The following is an 18808-nucleotide window of genomic DNA, read 5'->3' as shown; positions in this document are numbered from 1 at the left end:
TATCGAGGATGTATAATTTCTAAGTATGATCTGGCATATATAATTCTAATGTGTACATTAATCCTCGTCCAGGTCAATCTTGCTTTCGTGATCATCTTCTCTTTTCTTGCCGATTTCCGTTATTTCTTTGAACGACATTTGACTTGTATCGTAGAGTAGTGCGCTTAAAATCAGCTGCGTGTTGATAAAGAACGCGTATATTGCATCGACGACCAGTGTGCTCCCCAAATTTGCCTGAAGAGTGTTTAGGTTGTGCAAACGTACGTATTTTCCCACGACCGAGGCCATTAAGTATCCCAGCGCGGAGTGCCCTGCCACTAGTGCCAGTGTTACCAGCGACTTTGAGGTTTCCGACCCGTCCAGATCGCCCGGTGTTACGTACCGACTAGGGTCCCAGTTCTACAAGTATCTTACTTGTTGCAACGCACCTTTTCTGACTTTTCCTTCTCATCCCCCTTGTAAATGATTCTACACGCCATCATGGATGAGATTGTTATTGATAGTTTGCCTAGTTTTGGTAAGAGTCCTGCCGCCATTACTGGCACCATTGACTTCAGACATCTAATAAGGCGCCCCTTTGGGTCTCTACATATTGATTAATCCTCTTTTAAGCTATTGTTTGAAGACAGTTACAGCAATAGATGCGATTTTGGTTACTCAAATGCCTAGGCAAGTATGAATACCTTGTGAGTCGTACTAATCCAATGTATTTGTTCTTATCGATCCTTAAAAACGCTCTCTGTCTCCTCTTTGCATCCATTATGGACTCTTCGATTTTTAGCTTTGGTGAAAACCAGCTTGCAAACTCCCTGTCTTTCTCAGTGAGTTCTAACGAGTCCGACTCCGTGAACCTTCCCGTCTCGTCCCTAAATAAGGCTCGTTACATTCAAACGTACTTTTCAGGCTTCCAGAACTCTCTCCATGCGTCTGTTCCCCTGGAGGCAACGTCTTCCACCTCCTCAAAAACGCGTACGAAATACTTCCGCAGATACTCTTGACACGAGGATATTAAGTACCTTCTCACGTAAGAGGGTGATGATTTAATCTGTTCTCTATATTTGGCCATCACCTCAAATATGTCATCACTATCTGTCGCTCCGATTTTGCTTAAAAACTCTTCGGTTTGCTCATCTGAAAAATCATAAACTTTGGGACAAACCTGTTTGTAGAGGTTCTTTACCCCTTAACATATACGATACTTTTTCTCCCACTGGAATCGGGGGCACATACCAGCCCGTGAATGGACCCTTGAAAAAGTCTTTTATTGTTCTAAAAAGGTACAGAGAGGTTTGAGAGTATGGAATCATGGATTCTACACGCGTCTTATCAATGTGTATTAAGTTTCCATTCTGTGTTTTATCATATTTTGGTGGTTTGAATGTTTTATATGTGTTTAGTGTGTTATATCGTATAAATGAATATTGATTTCTACCAATTCTACAGTTGTTAAATTTCGGTTTTTCTAGAGAAGATAATGTGTGAGTGGAATCACTTCTATTTGTACAACAATGGTCTAAAGAATTTATAATGCTGCGATTTAACGATATTTTATTTATTCTTAATGACTGAACAAAACTAAAATTACATGGTTTATGTTTGAAAACTAATAATACAAAAAAGTCGATATCAAGTCTTAAAATTAAAAAAACAACAAAATATTTAAAAAGGAATCCAAAAATATTATTAATGAGCATCTGTATGTTGACATGGGAATATAATTTTAAATAACATAAATTAAAATAAATGTATTGAACTGTGTATATTGGAATGTGTAAATTTTTTAAGATTAAAAATAAATACTACAGGAAATTTTAAATAATAAATCAATCATTAATAAAATAATTTTAAACAAATAATGAAAATTTAAACAATACAATGAACATAAAAGAATGTATCAATACACATAAATGTATTAAATATGAAAGTGGAAGATTATAAATAGTCATTAGTTTCATAGTAAAAATAAATGATGTATTATTTCATAATAAAATCATTTCAATGAAGATTCCTTATGTATTGATTAATAATAAAATAAAAATGTGAATCATAAATCCAATGTAGTATTAGGTTAGAATAAAGCTAGACGACAACAAATAGCTATTCTTAATAAGTGGAATTATATATAAATAATATATGTAATTATCTTTAAATAAATGAAGAATAATTTATTCATTTCTACGCACCATTGCCCCAATCGGTCATAATAAATATTCGTTGAATATAGAGCTTCTCACTAGAAACATTAATAAAACTACCCATTATTGTTCGATTGTGAACGAAACAAGATAATTAGTCATATATCTAAACTATAAATCGGTTTTGTAAACTATTTAAATAATAGTTTTTGTTTACCAATCGGGTGTTATTAGAATAAATACATTTCTATTGACACAACATTGTTTTAAAATTAAAAGACTAATTTTTTGATAACTGAAAAAAATATAAAGATTTTATAATGTCGAAGCCTGAGCCTAATGTAGTTGTTCCCGATGGAGATGCAGCCAAAGGAGCGAAAATCTTCAAAACAAAATGTGCGCAGTGTCACACAATCAACAAAGGTATGTTTGAAATTTAAAGATATATAATAAATAGGGGGGAGCGTGAAGCAGGGACCTAATCTACACGGATTTTACGGACGTAAATCAGGATCCACAGACTACGCATACTCCGACGCAAATAAAAATTCAGGTAATTAAAATATTTAAATTTAATGACGAAAAATTATTTAGGAATCGTGTGGAGCGATAAACACCTGTTCGTGTATCTGATTAACCCGAAGCAGTACATTCCGGGCACAAAAATGGTTTTCGCCGGATTAAAGAAGGAACAAGACAGAGCAGACTTGATTGCATATCTCAAGGAAGCGTCCGCCAAATAAGAAATTAAAATGTGCTAATGTATTAGTTACATCACATCAATGCCATACATTCAGATTCCACAATAAACAAAACTAGATTCCATTTTTTATCATTGTAGAATAAAAGATCTTTTCATCAGAAAATTAAGTGTTATTTATTTTTTAAGAATAGGTAACTTTGTAAAGTATTCATAAGTACACATCGTGAATGTGCAGACTTGTATTCTAAAACGCGAATATGACGAAAAAAGTAGACTCGTATAAGCCAATAATTATAGATCAAGAATGTATAGACTGATTCTGGTGTATTTTAATGATTTTAGAGTAGTATCTTCAAACTTGAGCTTGAAAACAAGCAATAAAACCTATGTATAATAATCTTTTATTTTTTGGAAAAAATATTTAATTCTTGACCGAGATCAAATAAAAAATCAAGTCAATCTAAAAATAAGTGATAAATAAAATCAACATTTAATTTTATTTGTAAAATATAAAAACCTGTGAATATAGAAGATCAATCATGATTACGTATTCGAACGATCGATTGTTCACGTTCAAAGGTGTGACGCCCCTGGTGGATAAAAACGATAAGTACATCGTGCTCTGTTTCGTAGTGGCTCTCTCGATTCTGAGGTTGGTCTTTTCAGGATGTGACTCACCGCTGACGGCGAAATGGCCCTCAGTAATAAGGTATTACATAACGAAGCATAAAATATCCTCGGAAAAGAAAGTGTCGAAGATGTCCGAATCGATATGGTATACAATTTAATGGAACTATTTAGATAGTTAAAATAATTGGGGTGGAAACCGCTGTGGGCTGAGTAAGTAACGAATGCGTAGGTATTTCCTGTGGCATACTTTCTCGTTCGGATACGCACTTAAAATACTAGTGAAGGAGTATGGAACTGCGGAAAAGCCAGGGTGGATAAGATACTTTGTGAAGGACCTGAAAGGAATATGGTAGGTTGCCGGGTTAAGTAAGAATATGTAGGTTCTTCTCAGAGGATCTGGAGCACGTGAAAAACAAAATAGCGTCCTGGCCAATGCTTGAAATAACAATGGAGACGAGAGTATTCATGCTGATGTGCACAGGGTTCTGGATTTCATGCCTGATCTTCATCAACTGGGAGACGAGAAGGACGGACTCGATGATCATGAAGTTCCACCACGTGACGACGATCCTGCTCCTGGTGCTCTCGTACATATATAACTTCCACAGAATATCAATGGTGAGACATTAGATAGTTAACGGCCTTCAGTTCGTGATCTTCTTCCACGACATCCCCGACGTGCTGCTGTACCTGACGAAGGTGTACTCGTACTACAACAGGAACAACGACGTGCTGCTGGTGATATCGTTTGGACTCTACGGCCTGTCGCACTTCGTGATGAGGTTCCTGTTCCTCTCGAGGTACATAGCGTACCCGCTCCTGATGAAGTTCGACGTGTTCGACTATTCTGGGGGGACGATCAAGTACCTGTGGGACTTCCCGGGCGGAGTAATATGCCCTGCCGCGATAGCAGTTTTGATGGTGGGTTGCATAGTTAACACCAGTGTGTTTAGGTCATGAACGCCTACTGGCTCAATTTCATCATCTGCCTGTTTAAGAAAGTCATATTTAACAGGGCGGAAGTCGGTAAGTCGGGTAAAATATTCATGCTTGTTTAGTCGACACCAGGGAAGATGATTAAATAACACTTCTGCAAAGGACGCGACTATAATTTCTTCATGGCATAGCCGTAAGGCACTATTAGTGTTATTTTCATATCGTCCTTGAAGTTCATCTCATTAATTTGGCAGAGGTTGTCACTCAACTCGTACCCGTCATGTATTAGATTTAAGTCCTCGATTTTAATTGTCTCTCTACAGAATAGGTTACAATCATTAAGATCATAAAGATATAAGTACTATAGCAGATAAAGCGATGCGTGTGTATATATATTAGCTTAAGTATATGCACTGTGTTCAACTAGATCTTGAGTGTATACCCGTAACTGTGTAAACATGTGTGTATACACTACATGCATACACACCGGTATACCCCTAGCATATACAACTTAGATATCGTTAGTTTACACAACTACATACATACACAGAAAAATTAAAAGTGATATCATGCACATAAATATATGTATAGTGGTAAATAAGGCAGAAACATACAACACGCAGTCAACGCACCCTTTCTTGTTCGAAAACTGGTATTGTGATAGTATCTTTTTCTTTATTTCCAAGACCGTCTGCTGGTCTATCATTTTAAAAGCAATTTTCTTCTTAAAAATGAACGAGAATATTGGTGTGTAGTTTATTCCGAAGCATCTTATTCCTATGAAAGTTGTTATTCACATGACACGGCTGCTCGCTCACCTTTCAACGTGGTCACTACCACCTTTATGTCCACCCTTGAGTATAAACTCAACGAAAGTTCAGGCAAGTCCGACCCATTATAGTCCTCTATACTCTTTTCATCGTCTAAAATTATCGCTCCCAGGTACAATATCAACGACTCTGCTGTCATTTCACTTTTGACACTATTTTTACGCTTCACCTTTTTAATTTTAGTCTTAGTATCCTTGTTATCTAGGTTGTTCTTCACCTGCAGAAGCAACTTTTCCTTCACCTCCTTTATATTTTCATCCTTCAGGACGTTCAAGTAGATCCTATTCCCTGTTACTGACGTAACGTAGTCGAATATAGCTAATTTTACCATATTTACGCATTTTATTTCTTTTGTTAGCAGCTCAGTGCCTAGACTGGCGAGTCTAAGTGCCAAACATGCAAAGTTCCATGAATCAAAAATTTACCAAACACATACTTGAAGTTAACATCAAATTACTCATCTTCTGGCTCTTTTACAGACGTCCAGCTTAGCGTCCGTGAGCGAGTTAATGGTTTCCTGAGGGCAGTCCTTCAGACACTCGTTTTCCAGAAGGTTCTACACTGCGTTGAACCACTTCCTAACTTACACTCATACAGTCGCAGTTTTTCATACAATTTGTGATCAAGTCTTCCAACGATTTGAATCCGCATTTGAACAGGCAATTATAGTCTACACAGCGGTCATTTGTGTCTAGATTGTGTGTGTTTATCTACTAGTTGCCACGTCCTAGCTTTCAACACACAAATTTTAATAAGTAACTATTCTTTGTATTTTTTCTTTACGCTCAGTAGCTATCAACTCATCAGTATAGACAACACAGCAATCACTCACCATCATCGTCAACTTCTTCGGCTGTTTCCGACACCTTTTCCGTGAATTCTGCACTCAAGTCTGCCCCAATTGATTTGTAGAACGAGGTATCTTCCGGCTCTATAGAACGCTTTTAAATGTAATTTTCACACACCTGCTATCAACTTCTGATGGCCCCAATCCAGCACATCCAGGAACGACTGCTTCGTGAACGTATATATGTCGCTTATGTCGTGGGTCTTCCCCAGCTGATACGTGGACACTGAACGCGTTAAATTTATTCTACGGAATACCTGCTATCAACACTGCGCATAGTATCCTGCACGCTATCATCATCAGGTTATCGCTTCTATACGCCAGCGAGTACAGCGGCTTGAACGAGTCCACCACGCCCAGGTCCTCGTCGAACAGGTTCGGGAACAGCCAAAAGTCGTACCCGCAGAACCACACCAGCAGGAACAGCACCAGCCTCAGCACGATGGCCGTAATCTGTGTTTTTTATCAACTGAAATCTTACCAGAAACGTTAGCAACACCACTGATATGTACCACATCGACAACTTCAGGTACAGCGGCCACGCCTTAAACATACACATTGCCTACACACCCATTTCAACTCCACCGCCTACCAATACTCCAAACAGTATCCCTGACAGCTTCAGGTAATTCCACTTCTGACTTCCCTCGTAGGAAATGATATAGAATCCGAGCGTGTCAAATCTTTGTTTTTGCGTTTTTATCAGTCTCTTGGGCCACACTGGTCTTTTGACTGCGTAAATTATGCTTAAGTCTACAAAATACTTGATCCTGACTCCGATTTCTCGAGGGTTCCCTCAAGCTACACGTTGTTGTCATCAGTTTTACATCATACCGGCTGGTACTGAGCTCTATACATGAACCCATTCTCGATAAGTGTGTCCACAAAATTTGCTACGTCTGCTTCATCTTCCAGCTTCGCATTCTCAAAATACGTGGAACACTAAGAGTGATAAAAATTAAGCCAAGTACCTTAGAATAGGCCAGTTCCTTATTATTTAAAACCCATTTTTGAATCTCGTCACCTCTTGTAAACTGGACAGCTCTTTTGCCAACCTAAACTCAACGTCACCAAATTTACATTTGTTTTATTGGTTCTATTCAATTTTTAACAGCTGAATCATACCTCGGCAGCAGATTTAACTCTTACTCCATTTTTGAGCATAGAATCCATTAATGACGACAGTTGTCGATTAAATTTATTTTCCTTCTACATTATTCATAAACGAGCATAAATCAAATATTTATTATATATATTAATTATACCTCCGGTCTACTCATTTTATCAATTCAATCACGATTCTATATATTTGGCACAACGGCAAATTACAAATTAATAACTGAGGAACTTTAAAATGATTTTAATACTATAGAATCATATTAAGACAGGAAATATTTAAATCCACAAATTGGCACTGATTATAAATGTCATCTCTATTGCCTAATAAACAGGTTGGTAAACCATCACATTCACTTACACATTTTTACATATTACACAATTATTTAGTCCTGTTTGTATATTAATATTTTTAGATTAAAATGAAATTATTTTTAGTATCGTCTCGTTTTCAAATTCCGCAACAAAAAAATGAAAATACCTAGGGACATTGTTTTTCAGGTTACTCGTGGATTCAGGGCTAGAACAAAGGGTTGCCTAAAGCTAGCATCCGTGAGAGCCGCCAAAGCTCTGAACTACTCGTTTTACTCCAGGAGGAAGCGGCACGCCCAGATTCGAGTACGTTTCGCCCTCACACATCTACGTTTTAGGTCCACTGGATTTCTACCATAAACAGGTCCTCCAGGGAGTGGATGCTGATATACTCCAGGTTTGTTGGAGCGCTGAGCAGGCTAAACTGCACTTTAAACAAAAAGTCGCTCTTCAACCTGGCGCTCACCGAACCCGTGAGCTTCAAGTGCCTGGTCGACGAGTCAAAATACGTAATTAACGAGAGAACGGAGAAGCTGCGAGACATAAGTACCCTGTAAAATGTATGTATGAAATTACGACCTTTGAACCAAAGGACCTATTTTACATTAAACCATGAAACAACCGGTTAATGTGCTAAACGTTAAACATTAAACCATTAGATTATTGTGCGGGCTGTTCCCAAGATCACTTGTTCAAACTCCTTCGTCGAACACTCTCTTCAATTATGCTAGCTATAGATTCGTTGGCCATTATTTCCTCCCTCTTGCACGTCCTGATCAGCTGGCCGTTGTGGAGCACCCAGACGGAAGTGCACATAACCAGCGCATTTGCGTCGTGTGCAGTTAAAAAGGTGGTGCAATGGCTAAAGTACTTTTGAATGAGCTCGTAGATGGGTATTCCGACCTCCTGAATCACAGTTTCCTCCTCGCCCTCGACGCAGTTGTCAGACGGAGGCTCATCAATCAGGAGAATCCTGTAAAACTGCCTATACAGCACCAGTCTCGCGAACGACAAGGTGCGCAATTGACTGCTAGACAGGATCATGTCACTATCGGCATAGTAATTTATCAGGTCTTCGACGTTGAGGGTCTTTCTGTACTTGCTCTCGCGGTTGACCGGCTTCTCTATTTTCATGGTCTTTCGCTTGGAAACGAACATGAAGTCCTCTGGAATTATAACGGTGTCGAGCTTCTGGAAACCGTGCAGGCCGTTCACGAGCTCCAAAAGACCACAGTTTTCGAGGGCCTGGTTAATCTCCTCGTCGCTGAACAGTTTTCTAGGGTCCAGGAACCTGCGGATGGTCCACCCTTTGAACACGAAGGGAAGCTGGGGAAGAACGCCGATTATCTGCGTGAGAATGTCCTTGGGGATTTCGTTCAGGTCTTTCCCATCGAGAATTACCTGACCTGTTCTATTTTCGACGGTGTTTTGGAGAACTGAGAGCAGAGTCGTCTTTCCGGAACCCGTTCTGCCAATTATACCGATAATATCTGATCCAGAGGCCGAGACGCTGATGTTTTTGAGGATGTGTTTCTGGTCCTGGTCCGTGGACTCAGAAGTCCTCACGAACATGTTCTTTATCTGGACCACGAAGTGGTTCGAGGGCAGGTGCTTGGAAACGTCGAGCTTGTGGATGAGCGGCTTCCGAATTAGGCCCTTGAAGGGAGGGAAGCAGGAGTTGCTTCTGGCGTACTCGCGCTCGCGCCTCTTGTAGAGAGTATTTTTAGAAATGTTGGCCTGCTCATCGGTGCAGACGTTCTCTGAAAACTTGACTATGAGCCCCTCCTCCCTGACGTTTTTCTTCTTGAGGAAGCGGCACTTCGTGCCGGGGGGCACGAAGCTCTCGAAGCGCTTGATGGTGCACATCAGGACCTCGAGCCTCCCGAACCAGATCATGAAGTTCGTGAAGGTGTAGCCAAAAATCATGGCCAGCGATACGGCGAGTCCGTAAATGCCGCTGTGGAAGCGTACTTTGAAGAACTCGCGCCTCACGAGCGGTATCAGCAGCACCAGGTTGATGATTGACAGGAGGAACTTGAAGTTGATGGAGGACCTCGAGAGCACCGACTTGTTGAGGAAGAGGCACCTCATGTAGTAGTCGGTGTGCTCAATGATGTTCCTCAAGAACTCCTGCTCCTTCTTGAAGCACCTGAAAGTCACAGAGCCTGATATGGCCTTCTCGCAGAGGTCGTTGATCTGGGAGCTGGCCTCCATGGATGCGATCTGTAGGTTCTTCGAGGCGTTGACGTAGCTAACGAAGACAAACTTGATAACGATGAAAATCATTACAGCTATCACTGGAGTCGACAGCGGTATAAGGTAGCACAGCGTCAGCACGTGGATGATCGACTCCACCAGCGACACGAGCGCAGTGGCCATGGCGTAGCCGAGGCTTTCGTCGATTTGGAATATGTCCGAGGAGAGATACGTTATGAGCCTACTCACATCCCCCTTGATCTTAACCACAGAAGCACTGTACCTAAATATGGAGTCAATGCAGTACTCGTGTATTTTACGAGACGAAATGACACAGGAGGCCGTTAAGAAAACATTGGCCAGGAAACAAACTGAGACGACGCCGACTGTGAAGATGCTGATCCTCTTCAGAGACTTATCGCTGTACGTCTTTATGTCAGAGAACCTGTTCATCATGTCAGAAGGGTTCGTCACTCCCTCCATGCGATCCTTTATGTAGTCCGACAAGTCGGAGGCAAAAATAAACTTTATGTTGTCCATGATCGTGCAGGCGAACATGAAAACGATGAAAAGAACGAAGAAAAAGCCCGCAGCTGAGAAGTAAATAATATACGGTTTGAAACCGCCCCTTTTACCTGGACCCGCAATGAAGTCCGACTTGCCGTACTTGTCGGCGGTGACAAGGTTGGTCGACGCCTTGCCCGTGTTCCTATCGTACGCAAGATCTATCAACTCGCCGTAGGCCTTCGGAGCCTCTTTCGGCGAAGGTGAGGATCGAGGGCTCAGAGATAATTTCGGGGAAAAAGAGCTCGAGCTGGGCGTAGGGGAGTCAAACTCGTCATTCGAATGCAAAGTACGATAGAGAACCATGTTTAGGTTAAGTATGTTGTAAACGGGAATGTCAGGGAACTGCATCAAGTCGGCCGACTTCAAGCAAATGTCGAGCGACCTCTTTGTGGAAGATAAGACCACAGAAAGATCGTCCTTGATGAGTACTCCAGTCTTGATGTTAAACAAATTGTTGAACACAGTTTTCGAGACGAAAGGATCGAGACCGTGGAAGGGTGAGTCGAGGCACATCAAGAATGAGCACTTGCCGTTGTTGTAGTCAGAGTTAACCTGGTGGAATATGAGATAGGCATATATGGCACGAGCCATTTCCATTCTCACACGCTGACCACCACTCAGAGTGTGGGCGTTGTCAGATACGACACGGAGGTCACCCTTCTCCCAAGTGGATATATCAGACTGAAGTTCAACTGCCTTCAACACCGTGTTGTATATCTGTTCGTCGAAGCGATAGCCAAATGTGATGTTTGATCTGATGGTGCCCTGATGTAACCATATATCCTGTGAAGCATAAAATATGGGCATTGATGTGTGCAATGGAACAACAGCCATTGACCCACCAACCAGAGTCATCTCACCAAGCATTGACTTTATGAAGTTAGATTTACCAGAACCCTGAGCACCAGTAATTATGGCAATCTCGCCCCGTTTCAGTTGAAAATTAACATTGTTGAGCGAAGGCTCGTAGTTGTAATCCAACAAGTCCTTGCTCGAACAAACCCATGCAAACGAGGCGTCCTTGTAGTAGACTACAATGTCCTTAGGAAGATGCTTGTCCATAGGAACTACATTTAAAGATGTGCGGGTGGAACCCGTGAATTTATTGTCACTGATATAAAAGTTAGGTGAGCAATCGCAGATAAATTTCTTTATCCTACGATACGAGGCGATCGATGTGAACATTTGCTTAATGGCCTGGGGAAAGAGCGAAATTGAAAAAATGATCTTCATCAATATATAAAGCATGGCCAGAAGTCCCACGCCATCGATCTTTCTTATATCGTTCACCTTTTTCAAGTCTTCGACGAAGTCATTCAATATCAGTAGGAAAATACCGGAAACGGCGATGGTAAAGAAAATCTTGTTTAGAAAGGAAAGCATTAGTCGTACAATGACCAAGGTGATTTCAGTGTTTCTAGTCTCTGTAATGATGTTGTGTGCTACAGATTCTAGGGACATTTTGACAATGATATAAATGGAACAAATAACATCTCTGCATTGGCTAATCCTATAATCCTTAAAGGAATATAAATAGTTAAGAACAAAAGTGTTGAAGCCTTCAACGATTAAAACTAAAGCAATAAAAATTACAACAGTAACAACCAGGGACATCACCCTGAGGTTAATATAGTATCTGATGAGCAGAAATCCGTATATGCAGTTGGATGAAAACTGAATTAGCGAAATCAAAAAGTCGAAAAAGGCTGAAATATAGTACGAATCGATGAACTCGAATGAAAAAATCTGAGGGCACAGATCCTTGTTCTGGTACCTCAAAGATGGGCAGAATAAGGGGTTTGTTTTGCACGTTGAGTCAGAACAACTGTGGACGACTTCGTTGCAAACTCTCAGCCAGTTGGAGCCATTTACCTCATTTGAAAATCTCTTCCTGTAGCACAGTCCGTGTTGAAACACGGTAATAGAACAACAGTACTGGATGATGTAAATGAGCCTATACATGAAAAAGGTCAGATGGTCGAAAAAGAAGCCGTCTAAAAACTGACACAATGTGATAAGACAGACCAGGATGAAGTTCTTGCTGAAATTAAAACGCCCCTTGTGCAACTCCTTCAGCAGCTCGTAGACCAAAATCGAGACGCTCATTCCGAACAAGTTCGTACACAGTATTCCGAAAAGTCCAAACAGCGTTCTCTTCCAGAATGTCAAGAATATTGCCCTAATCACTATCGACCGGTACGGGGTCTGGGTCCTGTCCCGGGTTTTTGACTTTGATTCCGATGTTTTGAAGAGCTCCTGCTTAATTATCCCGTCACTAATATGTTTCGAAAATATTGGCTGCCAGCGAAGTATCTGATCCGACACTGGCAAAGGGTGTAACTTGTAAGGTTCAACGTATCCTTTCGAAACGTGGCTTGTCCACCTATTAACCCAATCAAAAAACAAAAACCTAAACACATTACTATCGTCATAATAACTAAACTTTCGATCGTAATTTTTGTTCTTGAAAAAGGACTTATGATACAGACGACTCTCCCAAAAAGGATAATCAGGACAAGTATTTGGACGGTCTTCCTGACGATCCGATTCAGGATTATCCATGTAAGTACCATGTAATTCCATTAGTGGATCAAAGGAATTAGTGTGCAAAGTATATTATACATAAAACCATAGAACATTAGAAAGAGTCCCCATGTGTATGAAAATTAAAAATATAAACTGTATTGAAGCAACATCGATTTGATTAACTTTAACAAAAATTTATGGCCGTATAGCCTATTATGTTATTTTTCTAAATCTTGCTTTTATCGGCATTGATTGATTACACATATATATGTTAATTGGTCTGCCACCTTTTGTTCTAACCATTGCACATTATTCATACACTATTTTATTTACCCATTTCACATCTCATTACTTTATCTTACTTATTTATATCCGTTATCACCCCTTTTCATCACCTACTTACTTCATCATACATACCTTATTCATCACCTACTCTCTCTCAGTCACCTCATATTCTCGCAACCTATTTTCACCTACCTTATTCATCACACTTAAATTTCCGCATTTTTATTTCGATATATCATCACTTGTTATAATCTTACATATGTTAAAATTTGAATTGTTTTAGCAATTGCTGTTGGCCATACTGCGTCGAATATACCGGATCCCATCCGAACTCCGAAGTCAAGCGGCGCTAGGCCCGGATAGTACTGGGGTGGGGGACCGCCCGGGAACACCTTTGGGTGCCGACAGCCTTTTTTATTATATTAATGTGTATTATAAAACTATGGAAGACTACATTATTTGAATGATTAAAGGCTATCTAAGTGTTCAATTACAGTGGAAATATAACTATTCAATTTTATGTCTTCTATTCCATATTTCATCATAATAGAACCTTTATGTATTACCCAAACTAATGTACACATACTCAAGGCATTGTCGTCATGTGCAGCAACAAAGGTGGTACAGTGGCTGAAATGCTTCTGCAGCAACTCGTATATCGGGATGCCGATATCGACATCCTGAATATTGGGTCTGTCACTGATATTATTAGCGGGAGGTTCATCAACAAGAATTATTCTGTAAAACTGCCTGTACAACACTAGTCGAGTGAACGCGAGCGTCCTCAGCTGAGTGTTTGATAGAGTAATGTCGGTGTTGATGTAGTAATTTTTCAGGCACTCCATTGTAAGTGATCGATCAGACTTCATGGATTCTGATGGGTAGTGATTTTTTCCGACATCAACATTTTTTTTTGACATCGAAATGTCTTCAGCTGATATTATGGTATCTAGCTTCTTCCCGCCCTGTAGGTCGTTGACGAAATCGAGAAGGCCACACAAATCTAGAGCCTGGATAATCTCGTCATCACTAAACAACTTTCTAGGGTCCAGAAACCTACGGATGGTCCACCCTTTGAACACAAAGGGAAGTTGTGGAAGGACACCGACAACCTGAGCTAACACTTCTTTGGGAACCTCATTGATTTCCTTCCCATCTAATAGCACCTGACCTGTTCTATTTTCGACTATATTCTGTATGACTGACAATAAAGTGGTTTTACCCGATCCTGTTCTACCAACCATACCAATAATTTCTGATCGATTAGCAGACGCCGTAATGTTTTTCAATATCATACCCTCCGAGTTATGATCCGCTTCAGTATACACACACACGTTCTTTAGTTCAATTCCAGAGTGTTCAGGAGGCAGATAATTATTTATATTCATGATATTGATCTTGGGATTGAATAATAACTTTCTGAAATATTTGAACTTCTTGTCGTCGCATTTGAACTCAAAAATCCTTCTTTTTAACAACTGGCTCTCATTTAAGACGTTCTGATCACCACCGGAAGGTTTAGCTACAAATTCTTCATGGGCATTGAAAAATTTACCAAACTTAACTTTCTCACCCGGAGGAATAAAGTATCGGAACCTTTGAATAGAGGTGATAAAGGCGGCCATTCTTGCAAATCTGAGAGAAAAAGTGGTATAGGTCTTCATAACGTCGACCAATAAGGATAAGGAAAGCCCGTAATCACCTGTTTTCAACCTGTACTTAGCATACTTATTGAAAAATATGGGAATCACTAGTATCAACAAAGCATTACAGGAAAATATCCAGTTAAAAAGCATGGACCCCCAGGTTGCTATCGCATATAAGAGGAAGTAATGTCTGTTAAAGTACTCGTTGGATTCCATGATGATATCAACTTGTTGAGACTCTTTTTTATAACCTCTGCAAATGGAAGAACCGTGTATGGCGTTCTCAAAGATGGTGTTAATGTGTGAAATACATTCCAGATACGCTAATTGGATGTGCTTGTAAGAACCCAAGTAATATGTGAAAACAGTGTAGTGAAAAAGAAGTATCGCCAGCGTAGTGAAAACAATGGAAAACGGTATGAAATAAAATAGAGTAACAATGTCAATCAACATCTGAATAAACGAGACGAGCGACAAGTAGAAATCGTAGGGAAGATCATCATCTAAAAAGTCAATATCGCAAGACAGATACGTGATAATTTGACTGACTTGTTTCTTTATTTTAATCACAGATGAACTGTTTTTGAATATTGAATTGATGCAATACTCGTGAATTTTACGAGATGATACTATACAGGATATTGAGAACAGAATTGTGGATATTACTGCTAAAACAACGATTATCGTGGTGATAATCAGAATAATGAACAATGAAGTATTGCACCGAGATTTAACCTTTTCAAAGTCAACAAAAGAACCACTGTTGAATTCACCGATTTTATTAGTGATAAAATCAGATAAGTTAGACGACAGCACAAATTTTAGATTATCCATAATAGTAAAAATGAACGTGAGAGCGATAAAGAGCGTGAACAACGCTAAAGCGGGTTTCATGTAAACGAAGTACGGATTGAACTTGACACCAGATAACTCATCCCTAACAAACGACTTGAACGATTTGTCGTACTTAGTTCTAGTGACCTCCCTGCGACCAAGCCTAGTAGTAGAACCAGATGAACACAAATTCAACATGTCACGAGTTAAAAGGTTCAATTGATAAGGACCAGTGTTCGTCGACAAGTACTTGAAGTCTTCGGGGGTGTGAACCTTGTTATTAATGAAATCGTGCAAATAACAAAAGAATTTCAAAGACTCGTTCTTTATTCGATATATTGGAAAATTGGGAGCCCCTTTTAAACCTGATGGTTCGAGACAAGTGTGGAGGTAACGTCTAGTAGAAGATAAGACCACAGAAAGATCGTCCTTGATGAGTACTCCAGTCTTGATGTTAAACAAATTGTTGAACACAGTTTTCGAGACGAAAGGATCGAGACCGTGGAAGGGTGAGTCGAGGCACATCAAGAATGAGCACTTGCCGTTGTTGTAGTCAGAGTTAACCTGGTGGAATATGAGATAGGCATATATGGCACGAGCCATTTCCATTCTCACACGCTGACCACCACTCAGAGTGTGGGCGTTGTCAGATACGACACGGAGGTCACCCTTCTCCCAAGTGGATATATCAGACTGAAGTTCAACTGCCTTCAACACCGTGTTGTATATCTGTTCGTCGAAGCGATAGCCAAATGTGATGTTTGATCTGATGGTGCCCTGATGTAACCATATATCCTGTGAAGCATAAAATATGGGCATTGATGTGTGCAATGGAACAACAGCCATTGACCCACCAACCAGAGTCATCTCACCAAGCATTGACTTTATGAAGTTAGATTTACCAGAACCCTGAGCACCAGTAATTATGGCAATCTCGCCGCGTTTCAGTTGAAAATTAACATTGTTGAGCGAAGGCTCGTAGTTGTAATCCAACAAGTCCTTGCTCGAACAAACCCATGCAAACGAGGCGTCCTTATAATATACAACAGCGTCATTCGGAACTTCATCGGTCACCTGAACTACGTTTGAAGAGGCTTTCACTGAACCAGTGTACTTATTGTCACTAATGTAAAAGTTAGGGGAGCACCTTTTTAAATACTTGCCCACCCTTCGGTACGCTACATATGAACTTGAAATTACCCTGAATGAGTTTGGAACTAGAAACATCGACTCGATGATTTGCAGTAATATATAGAATGTTGACATGAATCCTGCAGTGTCGATTTGTGTGATAACGGTGGCTTCATTTACAGCCTTTACGAAACATTTCTTTAAAATGTAAAATGATATGTTTGTGAAAACGACGAAAAGTGATGTGTTTAAAAATGTTAAAAAATATCTTATTAAAAAGAACAAAAGCTCACTATTTCTGCATTCGGTGATAATATTCATCGCAATACGATCAAAAGCCATTTTAATGATAATGGGCAGCGACGAGACTATTTCAATACTCTTGCTGATTCTAAAATCCTTAACAACGTACGCCACGCTCAGGAAGTAAGAGTTCAAAGCCTCCACAAACACCATTACGACAACAAAGGGAACTCCGATGAAATACAAAATCCACAGTTTAATCTTAAATTGCAACGACATTAAAATTATGCCGTGAATGAAGCTGGTCAGGAAGTTGACAATGTAGATTAAGGACTCCAAACACATGGAAATGTAGTAGCAGTCGCTGAACTGGAAGGTGACAATTCTAGCGTTTAGTTCCTTGTTTTGGTATCGCAGAGCCTGACAGAACAAAGGATTCTGGGAGCACTTCGAATCAGGAGAACAAGTGTGTAGGACCTGATTGCAAACCCCAAGATAGTTTGAACCGTTCACGTCGTTTGAAAAGTTGCGCCTGTGGCACAGCCCGTGCTGAAACATAGTTATTGAGGCACAACATTGAATGATGTATATCAGTCTGTATAAGTAAAACGTTATATTATCCACCACCAGTCCATCGACGAGGTTGAACAATATAATGGCAAACAATAGTAAGATCGTCTTAGCGAGGCTTGTAGTTTGGTCGTTTAGAATTCCAAGCAGTTTTTTGACCAGAATTGCTATACTCATGCTCATAATATTCGTAATTATTATGCCCATGAGTCCAATCAAAGTCCTTTTCCAAAAAGTGAGGAATATAGCTCGCAACAGGACGAACCTGTATGCCGAGGTTTTGCCCAAATTTCCGGTATGGGACTTCGGTGTTTTAAACAACTCCAGTCTAACTAACCCGTCACTCACATGTTTCGAAAATACTGGCTGCCAGCGAAGTATCTGGTCAGAAACTGGCAAAGGGTGTAACTTGTATGATTCTATAAATCTAGTCGATGCGCACTTAGACCATCTATAAACCCAATCGAAGAAAAAAAACTTCAGAAAATTACTCAGGTCGTAATATCTGAACTTTTTGTCCTGATTTTTATCCTTAAAGAATGTTTTGTCATATAAGTAACTCTCCCAAAATGGATAATCAAGATCAGCACCCAGGCCATCTTCCTGACGGTCCTTATCAGGAATATGACCATAAATACTGGGTGATTCCATTGGTGAATCGATTGAACTGGTGGATATACTACATTTATAACTAAAAAAATACAACATCATATATTAGTCCCCATCTATTGTACAAAAAAACAAATTAAAACTTAATTAATATAAATCGATTTGATTAACTTTAACAAAAATTTATGGCCGTATAGCCTATTATGTTATTTTTCTAAATCTTGCTTTTATCGGCATTGATTGATTACACATATATATGTTAATTGGTCTGCCACCTTTTGTTCTAACCATTGCACATTATTCATACACTATTTTATTTACCCATTTCACATCTCATTACTTTATCTTACTTATTTATATCCGTTATCACCCCTTTTCATCACCTACTTACTTCATCATACATACCTTATTCATCACCTACTCTCTCTCAGTCACCTCATATTCTCATCACCTATTTTCACCTACCTTATTCATCACACTTAAATTTCCGCATTTTTATTTCGATATATCATCACTTGTTATAATCTTACATATGTTAAAATTTGAATTGTTTTAGCAATTGCTGTTGGCCATACTGCGTCGAATATACCGGATCCCATCCGAACTCCGAAGTCAAGCGGCGCTAGGCCCGGATAGTACTGGGGTGGGGGACCGCCCGGGAACACCTTTGGGTGCCGACAGCCTTTTTTATT

The 18808-nt window shown here is 39.8% G+C and overlaps 8 protein-coding genes and 2 non-coding genes across 10 annotated transcripts; 5 read left to right on the top strand and 5 right to left on the bottom strand.

Annotated features, from left to right (window-relative positions):
- Positions 1-57: 57 nt before the first annotated feature.
- Positions 58-1708, bottom strand: TOT_020000391 (conserved hypothetical protein; the record flags this gene model as incomplete). The annotated part of the gene is given in 7 exon segments (XM_009692134.1): positions 58-234; positions 277-399; positions 429-585; positions 684-866; positions 897-1131; positions 1160-1632; positions 1650-1708. 7 exon segments carry the CDS (start codon positions 1706-1708, stop codon positions 58-60), a joined length of 1407 nt encoding a protein of 468 aa, XP_009690429.1.
- Positions 1709-2455: 747 nt separating this feature from the next.
- TOT_020000390 (cytochrome c) lies at positions 2456-2878 on the top strand (the record flags this gene model as incomplete). The annotated part of the gene is made up of 3 exons (XM_009692133.1): positions 2456-2558; positions 2593-2688; positions 2730-2878. 3 exons carry the CDS (start codon positions 2456-2458, stop codon positions 2876-2878), a joined length of 348 nt encoding a protein of 115 aa, XP_009690428.1.
- A 499-nt stretch (positions 2879-3377) lies between these two features.
- Positions 3378-4526, top strand: TOT_020000389 (uncharacterized protein; the record flags this gene model as incomplete). The annotated part of the gene is made up of 5 exons (XM_009692132.1): positions 3378-3613; positions 3698-3817; positions 3849-4086; positions 4117-4389; positions 4422-4526. The coding sequence occupies 5 exons, from the start codon at positions 3378-3380 to the stop codon at positions 4524-4526; spliced, it is 972 nt and encodes a 323-aa protein (XP_009690427.1).
- Positions 4527-4573: 47 nt separating this feature from the next.
- On the bottom strand, positions 4574-5565 carry TOT_020000388 (uncharacterized protein; the record flags this gene model as incomplete). Its single annotated transcript, XM_009692131.1, has 3 exons — positions 4574-4721; positions 5037-5181; positions 5223-5565. 3 exons carry the CDS (start codon positions 5563-5565, stop codon positions 4574-4576), a joined length of 636 nt encoding a protein of 211 aa, XP_009690426.1.
- Positions 5566-5691: 126 nt separating this feature from the next.
- On the bottom strand, positions 5692-7254 carry TOT_020000387 (translocation protein; the record flags this gene model as incomplete). Its single annotated transcript, XM_009692130.1, is given in 11 exon segments — positions 5692-5790; positions 5822-5925; positions 6067-6165; positions 6200-6307; positions 6339-6534; positions 6563-6625; positions 6674-6834; positions 6846-6882; positions 6916-7023; positions 7053-7136; positions 7207-7254. The coding sequence occupies 11 exon segments, from the start codon at positions 7252-7254 to the stop codon at positions 5692-5694; spliced, it is 1107 nt and encodes a 368-aa protein (XP_009690425.1).
- Positions 7255-7505: 251 nt separating this feature from the next.
- On the top strand, positions 7506-8066 carry TOT_020000386 (ribosomal protein L20; the record flags this gene model as incomplete). Its single annotated transcript, XM_009692129.1, has 3 exons — positions 7506-7532; positions 7636-7815; positions 7848-8066. The coding sequence occupies 3 exons, from the start codon at positions 7506-7508 to the stop codon at positions 8064-8066; spliced, it is 426 nt and encodes a 141-aa protein (XP_009690424.1).
- Positions 8067-8193: 127 nt separating this feature from the next.
- On the bottom strand, positions 8194-12855 carry TOT_020000385 (uncharacterized protein; the record flags this gene model as incomplete). Its single annotated transcript, XM_009692128.1, has 1 exon — positions 8194-12855. The coding sequence occupies one exon, from the start codon at positions 12853-12855 to the stop codon at positions 8194-8196; it is 4662 nt and encodes a 1553-aa protein (XP_009690423.1).
- Positions 12856-13371: 516 nt separating this feature from the next.
- On the top strand, positions 13372-13493 carry TOT_02r000001. The gene has a single exon (XR_696407.1). It is a non-coding gene; the product is annotated as a 5S ribosomal RNA (ribosomal RNA).
- Positions 13494-13550: 57 nt separating this feature from the next.
- Positions 13551-18158, bottom strand: TOT_020000384 (ABC transporter; the record flags this gene model as incomplete). The annotated part of the gene is made up of 1 exon (XM_009692127.1): positions 13551-18158. The coding sequence occupies one exon, from the start codon at positions 18156-18158 to the stop codon at positions 13551-13553; it is 4608 nt and encodes a 1535-aa protein (XP_009690422.1).
- Positions 18159-18677: 519 nt separating this feature from the next.
- On the top strand, positions 18678-18799 carry TOT_02r000002. The gene has a single exon (XR_696408.1). It is a non-coding gene; the product is annotated as a 5S ribosomal RNA (ribosomal RNA).
- The last annotated feature ends 9 nt before the right edge of the window (positions 18800-18808 follow it).

This window comes from Theileria orientalis, chromosome 2, assembly GCF_000740895.1.
Source record: "Theileria orientalis strain Shintoku DNA, chromosome 2, complete genome".
Classification (NCBI taxonomy): Eukaryota; Apicomplexa; class Aconoidasida; order Piroplasmida; family Theileriidae; genus Theileria; species Theileria orientalis.
This window is presented reverse-complemented; position numbering and strand designations above follow the sequence as displayed.